Source organism: Arvicanthis niloticus, chromosome 26 (assembly GCF_011762505.2).
Source record: "Arvicanthis niloticus isolate mArvNil1 chromosome 26, mArvNil1.pat.X, whole genome shotgun sequence".
In the NCBI taxonomy this organism is placed as follows: domain Eukaryota; kingdom Metazoa; phylum Chordata; class Mammalia; order Rodentia; family Muridae; genus Arvicanthis; species Arvicanthis niloticus.
Window position 1 is genome coordinate 6,843,186 of NC_133434.1, and position 8,827 is coordinate 6,852,012.

The 8,827-nt window shown below is 37.3% G+C and overlaps 1 protein-coding gene across 1 annotated transcript; it reads left to right on the plus strand.

Annotated features, from left to right (window-relative positions):
• Positions 1-1,733: 1,733 nt before the first annotated feature.
• LOC143438985 (olfactory receptor 8B3-like) lies at positions 1,734-5,752 on the plus strand. The gene is made up of 2 exons (XM_076924689.1): positions 1,734-1,944; positions 2,327-5,752. Exon 2 carries the CDS (start codon positions 2,344-2,346, stop codon positions 3,271-3,273), a length of 930 nt encoding a protein of 309 aa, XP_076780804.1. The 5' UTR covers positions 1,734-1,944; positions 2,327-2,343; the 3' UTR covers positions 3,274-5,752.
• The last annotated feature ends 3,075 nt before the right edge of the window (positions 5,753-8,827 follow it).

The following is an 8,827-nucleotide window of genomic DNA, read 5'->3' on the forward strand; positions in this document are numbered from 1 at the left end:
CTTAGACATCATAGGCTATCAATGAAAAGCCTGGAACAAGAAATGAGCTACCTTTTTTTGTGGAGTTGTTTGTTAGTAGTGTACCATAGAACCCCCAATATTATAGGGTGTTGTCACTGCTCTTGGTTGTCAACAAACTTGCTAATTAGGTCCTATTGAAGCAGACACCATATAATTAAATCATAACATTGAGAAAGTAAGCTTATATCTACCACATAGCCCATTGTCTGGAGTGTTTACAAAAATTTCATATGTTTTGTTCTTGCATTTTATCCTTTGTTAATTCCATACATATAAACAAATTATATCCACCTACATATAATTCCAGAATCAAAGCAATCAATTCAAACATGAAGACCTGAAAAGAAGTTATGATAATTATACTTGTATTATATAAACTCATTATAAGCACTGATTACCCTTAGCATGCTTTGCAGGTCAGTGAGAAGCTAATCCTTTCGTGGTAGCAGTTTCTATCAATGGAGAAATTTAATGATCAGTGTTACTCATATGTGAATCATGGAAGCTACATTAATGGCTGATTGGTAGGACATGCCCACTGGTATACTGTTGATATAAGTGTTATGGGAGTAACCAATAACATTTGTATTGGATTTCAGGGTTGCTTTCCAGACAAAATTCACTCCAACCATACTTATTGGGGCCAATTGCTGAGGCTAAATAGGTGAATATGTCATAGGGAAGTGTATATGGCTATTACCTGTTATGGATATAGTATAAAAGTGATTTATAATGCTTTTCCATTATATTAATAGATTTGTGTATCTCTCACCTTCATCAGAGATGCTTCTTTTAGCAAGAAATTGAGGTTAACCCAGATATTAATAGCTAGTAATTAGGGAGAGAGGAGAAGGTGAGTGTCTGGTCCTAAAAGGAAATTCCACATCATACTCCTTCACCCAAGTCTCCAGAATCATTAGGGAAGTAGGGATGGAGAGATCATAAGAGCCAGAGGTGATACATGACTACATTAAAAGAATGTTTTCATGATATTCTCAAGGAACTCACAGTGGTAACAATTGACCTGAGAAAAACCAAGCCTTATAAGATACAAGAATGGAGAGCAAATATGGTCATAATTTCAACATCTAGCTGAGTAACTATTGGCAGTTGATGAATACTTTGAGAAACATGGTCAATTTCAGACGCAGCTCTCACAGAATACCTACTGTCAAATAGATGGCACACACACACATACACAGACACACAGACACATACAATATACATACACACATAGACACAGACACACACAACACACACACACATACACACATACAGGGAATACTGAGTAGACTCAGTTGTTTAAAAATTGAAAAGATAAATAAATTGGGGGAGGTAATAGTGACAAAAGGATGGGGAAGAAATTGGAGAGAAAAACATCAGGGATGAACTTCATCAAAATATATTGCATAAGTGTATAAAAATCTTGAACTATGAAACAAAATGAAATTGAATATGTCTAAATGAGCCAACATCATTACTATTGAACTAATTTGCTAGTACCATAGCAATAAATCTTAATCTCTAGGGAAAATACCTGTAAAACATAAGCCTTTCAAGTTTTAATCAGGGCCCTAAGAATACAATGTCATAAAACTCTCCTGGGTCATTACCAGGTGGCTCTTGTGAAATCAGTAGATGGTATTTACCAACCTCTGTTATAAAGAAGGTATTGTAGGAGAAGCCAGTACCAAAAATCATGAGCTCTTCATGGCTCCTCAGAACCTGGAGGAATGAGAGCTCTGGTTTCCTCTGTTCAAAATTAATGACTCTCACTTCCAAAAAGCCAAATGTAGTAACAACAGAAAATATATTTTTTTCTGTACAGTCACCTTTTTAGCTCATCCATTCCACTTGTACTTGCCCTCCTGTGAGTGCACAGAAGAGTCAGTAAAGTCACTCTTCTGGTCTCGAAGTAGAAAGGTAAGTATCGAACTGGATAGATGCATGATTTTCTTAACCCTAACTACAACTGAGCAACACAGTGAGCCTTTGATGTGCCTTTTCTCTTCTCTTTTGAGATTACCACTGAACCTAGAGTAGGAGAAGGATGGCCAAGGCAAAAGTGGAATCAAGATGCTAAAGAGTCAATGATGGCTATTGTTTGAATATTATTCCCAAATAAATGGCTTCAATATATTTATGGTTATTTCTGTACTGTAACTACCATAAAATGTAGTAAAGAAACAGAGAATTGTGAGCTTGCATTTATCCTTCTATTCTGGTTCTTAGTCTCATATTAATGTGGTAGGTTGAAGGGTGCTGGGATTTCATTTTAATGTTTTAATTATTACTGTCATTACAGGTATGACATAGGAAAAAATGGTTTTAGGAAATGCCTCTACAGTGAAAGAATTTATCCTGCTGGGCCTGACACAGCAACCAGAGCTCCAGCTGCCTCTCTTCTTTCTCTTCTTGGGAATCTACATTGTCTCTGTGATGGGGAACCTGGGCTTGATTGTCCTGATTGTGTTGAATCCTCACCTGCACACCCCCATGTACTACTTTCTCTTCAATCTTTCCTTCACAGATCTCTGCTACTCCTCTGTCATAACCCCCAGAATGCTGGTGGGTTTTGTGAAGCAGAACATCATCTCTCATGCTGAGTGCATGACTCAGCTCTTTTTCTCTTGCTTCTTTGTTATTAATGAATGCTACATTTTGACAGCAATGGCCTATGACAGATATGCTGCCATCTGTAATCCTCTGCTTTACCAGGTCACCATGTCCCAACAGGTTTGCCTGTTGATGACAGTGGGTATGTATGTGATGGGGTTTTTGGAAGCCACTGCACACACTGGTAGTATGGTAAGCCTGACCTTCTGTGATGGCAACATCATCAATCACTATTTGTGTGACATACTTCCTCTCCTGAAACTCTCCTGCACAAGCACCACCATCAATGAGCTGGTGGTTTTCATTGTCGTGGGTGTCAATGTCGTAGTTCCCACCCTGACTATCTTTGTTTCTTACACCTTGATCCTTTCCAACATCCTCAGCATCCATTCTGCAGAAGGTAGATCAAAAGCCTTCAGTACCTGTGGCTCTCATGTGATAGCTGTTTCTTTTTTCTTTGGAGCTGCAGCCTTCATGTATCTTAAGCCTTCTAGTGCATCTGTGGATGAAGATAAAGTATCTACCATATTTTATACCATTGTGGGACCAATGTTGAATCCTTTTATCTACAGTATAAGGAATAAAGATGTCCACGTTGCACTGAGAAAAACGTTGATGAAAAGGAGGTTTACATAAGTAGAATCTGTATTGGTTATGGAACTAGTCTTATGGCCTGTGAGGTCTACATTTTAAGAAGATTGATTGGAGTAGTAAGTAATTGGCATAGAATTTGCTTGCATTCAGGAGTTACTTGATTTGACCCACAGTTTTTAAAGCCGGCAATGACAGGAACTAATGTAAAAAATGTTTTCAAACACTATGGTAAGTATTGTGTAGAATCAAAGTTAGTTAACATTTGCAAAATTAAATTACTTATGGAGGGAATTTCAGAAGTAAAGGCAGTGAAAGATGGTTAATGGGTCATCCTTTTAGTATACAGAAGATATTTTGACTGTAATTTTTCAGAACACTCATATCTTTTTCAGCATTGAAAACTGAACGAACATATAAATGAGCACATTACCAGTAGAGCAGCCTTGGATATTACCACATTTCTCCTTGGAAATCTGCTTACTTAAGTACAATAGACTTGGTACTATACTCAGAAATATCAAAATCAAGAGATTTATTTATGTGTACACGTTTATTTTATTATTTTGTTATATGTGATTGGGGACATTATAACCCTACTCTCTTTAATAGAAGGCAAGTGTCCTATCACTGAGATACATCTCAATCATCACTGCAACTAGAGACATAAGTTTTATGTAGCTATCTCAGAGACAGTGTCTCACTACCTTGTGTTAATAACTTCTGGGATGAATTGAAGATGATTTCATTGTACATGCTCCTTAGTTTCTCAAAAGGCTGAGGTAAAGAGAGAAAACGAATGTCCGTTTCTCATTGATCTTTACTCATTGTGTTAAAGTAGTTTGGTAAAGAGGAGTTGATGAGTCTGTTTTGACTCCAGTGCTCTGAAACAGTAATTCACAGCATTTAAGATAAAGAAACCTGGTTTTTCTGTCATTGACCTGAGGGTAGGTATGTCTATATAAGGACTTACCATGTCTCCACTGGAAAATATTTGACTAAGCAAATTTACTATGTGATGGATGTTTATGTTTTCAGTATTACTTAGTGTGATCAAGATATCTATGAAACAAAATTGCCTCTAGCGTGAAAGCCTCAATATTTCCAGGACAGATGGAAGCTTATAGAACATTAGGGGTCATTCTTGTACTATGTTAAAGAAACTGTAGTTCATCACAATAATGGTCACAATGTGAACCACTGCTTCTGCTTTTGTAAACAAAGCTTGCTTGCTCAAGAAAACCAGGAAAACTGCCTGCTGTAAGTTTTCTCAGTGCTATGATTGCACTTAGACATGGTTGTACTTAGGCAAAGCTACATATGTATGTAAAAATAATGTAGTCTCCTGATTTCAGGATGCATGTCTGCACATAGATGGGATGTAACCTTATTTTTTAAACTGCCTTTAGAAAGCCCAGTCTTTCGTGCCTTGGTGCTACATCATTGAAATCTTGACTCCCAGGAATAGCCTGGACAAACACTCTCTGGATAAAAAATGTTTCTTTGTTAGACTGGCGAACACCCCAGGGCAATAACATTTTGATGTCACAATAACAGATGGGTCTAAGCTGAAGCTGCCAATATTTGTAAAGTGCCTTGGGGCCCTGCAGGCTTCCACTTTGGAGCCTGAGGTATGTTTCAGGGGCACAGTGTTTGGGAAAACAATTGGTAGGTTCTCTATGCCCAAGATGGAAAACAGTAGTACCTGCCATCCTTCAGCTGTGTAGCTAAGAATCCTGTCTGTAGCACACATTTAGTGGAATTAGGGAAAAACTAGATGGGAATTTAATTTTCAGGTCAGAGGTTCAGCCTGGATATTGTTCACCCTCATTGTTTGGTTCCTTGAGGGCTCCTACCATGGGGTCTGAGAAATTGGGAGGTTCTGTATTTGAGGGAACCACAGAAAAGCCGAGCTGAAACTTTGCTGTTGTGTATATGAATGATGGTGGCCACCAGATATTTGCTTTTGTATGGTGTTCTCTGACTTCGTGAACTTTCTTTTTAAGCTTCACTTTAATGGACATGTGTTTTCTTGCATATTCTTGAACTTGTTGTAGTGTTGATTGGATTGCATGTTATGTTGCTTATCGTTCTTGAGATAACTAATACAATGTGTGAATATCATTGTTTGCAGAGATTCAGGTGTAGTTTAGGTATGGATAATATTAAAATGTTGTTTTATGCTGTTCTACTTTGTTGAAAAGCTAATTCAGGAGCACCATCCCCACACTATCCCAATCACATTTTAAATAATTTTTCCTCAAAAACTCTGTCCTGTGTCAGGGTGTCACTTGACTTTGTGACAAGGAGAGAAAAACACAATAGCACCGCAGAAGACACTGTGTACTTTAAAGAAGCTAAAAGGTAGATTAATTGCAGTAAGGATTATTACTACTTCGCATATCTATCTATCTATCAATCTATCTATCTATCTATCTATCTATCTATCTATATTGATTTCATTTAATTCATGAAGACTTTTGCTGAAATGTGAATTTTATCTCAAGATTTGTAAGGGTATTGTGTAAGCTACATTTTAAGATCATTGTGTATGGTTAAAATTTTGTAAAATCTGTTAGAAAAAGTTAACAGAAACTAGTAACAAAGGTGTTCATAACTGAAAATTTATAAATAGATAATACTCATACTACAACATTAGATATGCAAGTTAATGCATCTCTCTCTTTTTTTGTTAAATAGATGTTTTAAAATAACAACTATGTAACCTTACCACCATCTTGATTAAGGTGCCTATGTGGTATAAACCAATAAGGTGGCAACAACAGTTCTCTAAGGTCTTTTACATTAGGATGGGTGTTTGTTTGATAAATCTTGTCCTATAAATAAAAATAACAGATGAGGACAAAATCATAAAAACTGGGTTTATGGAAGACAGAATTTTAAAACAATGCATTTTATACAAGATATTAAAATTACACCAACATATACTTCTATACCAATATTAAAAATAAAAATGAAAGATTTACAGGGTAAAAAATAGGAAACTCTCTTTTAACTTTTCAATGTTTTTTACTATAATACCAGAGTAACCAGTAAAGTTTGAGATATCACGTTAAGGAGGAAATGCTAATCAAATATGTATATAAAAGACTTTAATAATTTTACTCCTCAAACCTGCCACTATAAATGAGGTTTCATTTACTATGTTCAGTAATATTTTTTTTTGCTCTATTTAGAAAAAGTTAAATAATAGGTCTTTTGGGTGTTAGATTTTTCTCAGAATAGTGTCATAGATGAAACAAATATGATTGTCCTTGAATATCCTCAAAATTTACTGGGTCTGAGGTCTTCACTGGTTTGATATATACAGAGATTCTCCTAGTAATATTACTAATTCTATTTCTCAGTGTAAATAGAGGGCTATGGTCAGATACATACCTTAGTTACTAGGAAACACCTGCCTACAACACAGAGCATAAGACCTAAGAAATCCATTTAAGAATTATTGAAGGCAGAAAATACTGCCAGAAGAAAAACTGAGTAGGAAAGAAAATGAGAGAAGCTGTCTCACTGACAAAATCAGCCCAGATAACTTCCTACTTTTGGGCTGCTTGACTCTGGCTAGGTTTTTTATTCCATCCTGACATCAACAGGAACTGACATCTCTAGTTCGGTCTTTTAAATGAAATTTCTAGTTGGCCTGAGTGGGGAGCATCCTGATTAACTCGCCCTGCCACTCATTGCAGTGAAGAGGCTTGGATATGGGGATAATACCCTCTTCTTTCTTGACTCTTGCTACTTCAGCAGTTGGGAGATCTGGCCTGGAAGTCATAGGAGCAGGAGAGCTAGGCCTGCCACTTGGGAAAGTAAGGCATGGACTTCACCTGTGCAAATAATTGAGCTGATTGAAGTGAATTTAAGCTGAATTGAACTGTGAAGGCACAGTTGAGCCAATCCCAAAAGTGTGAGAGCAAGAGAATTGGCTCAATACCCTGCCAGCTACAGCACTTGTGAGAGTGGGCCTCATGCCTGTAATGGGCAGACGATATAGCTGGCTCTGGATGCCTGGGTTCAGGCCAGCATGCCTCTTGTCCATGAGAGGAGAGCTGTTCCTGCCTCCACAATTTGGCAACATTAGGGAGGGGTAGTCAGAGCTGTGCTGGAGAGATGGTTCTGGTGGTGCTGTTGTTGGAGAGACAGCAGACTGAGCAGCTCAGTTGCCACTCATGACCAGATTCAGGACTTTGAGTTAGCCAACTTCAAAAGTGACACCACCTATGAAGTGTTGGAACATGTGGAAGTGATGGTCGTGCTGATCCAAAGCTACAGGACATCCATGACACAGAGCATCAACAGGATAACTGGGTGGAGAGCTAGTAAGGACCCAATATTGGTGATATAATTAAAGACAGACTCATTGCAATAAACATTTGTAAGTGAAAATGTGTGGACAAAGGCAAATATTCTGGGGCACATTTTGACATGACAAGACATTTTTTATACTTTGTTTATTTTGGGGGGTGGGGTGTAATTAAGTGTTAGAAGACAGATATTAAGGGGACTGGGTCTCCTGAAGTGATAATCCATTAAAAGTAAAAAAAAAAAAAAAAAAATAGCCAGAACATATGGCTTAGAAATGATCAACAGAATTTAATGTCATGAGATAGAATGTAGACAATGTTTTGAATAGACTAAGATGACAGAGATCTTTATCATTCTAGATAAAGGATAATAGAGGGTTGAGAAACAGGTGAATGGCCTAGATTACAAGGGAATAAAAGAGAAGTTAGGAATGTGGAGAGGAATATGAGAAGCTAAAGAATTAGGGCCATATCAATGAAAAAACCTGATATATTCCTATCTTATGATGCAGCAGGGCAATGGCCAAAGCAGTTTGGCAAAAGGCCCACATAATGTTGCTCTTTACCTAAGGTCTATTCAGGCTAACAGACACTGACTTAAGAATGTATGTCTGCCTTTCCCCCCTGATTTTGTTACACTTTAGCTCTTTGTATAAGCTGATTCATAAAGGAAACTCTGATATTCTGTAATGAGGAAGTATGGTGGATCAAAAAATAAGTTTCTCAGTGTCTCTATGTGCTGCATTGTAGAGGAATTTTGAGCCTCCATCAAGGCTGCTCTGGCAAGGATTCACATTCAAAGACCTTATAGGTGGTTGTGATCTGTCTGGAATGACACACCTTTTACTGGCTGACTGGAATGCAGACACACCGTTGGTATACATATTTAATCCAAGACAATAAAGGTAACATTAACTTTAGAAAGAAGTAGTCATGTTTAAAAATGATGTCTAACTGAGAAGCAGACAATGTGATGAACCAGAGAAAGATTTCATAGAATGGGTCAGAGATAGGACATTCCTAACTCTCACAAGAACAGTACAGGAAAGAGAGGTGTACTGAAGAAAGCAAAGCAGACCAAGAGATAGATAGATAGATAGATAGATAGATAGATAGATAGATAGATAGATAATGTACATAGAAGAAGAAGATGGCAGTTTTACTTGGATAGTTTTATAGAGAGTTTTACAAGCTCCTGAGAGAATAAACTGGACACAGGAAGAAAGAATGAGCCAGAGAATGAGGAGACAGAAAATTAGAACATATTGACAAAGTTG

What these genes read in the sequence shown, in the direction of transcription:
- LOC143438985 (XM_076924689.1), top strand. Translation starts at nt 2,344, where the DNA reads ATGGTTTTAGGAAATGCCTCTACAGTGAAAGAATTTATCCTGCTGGGC.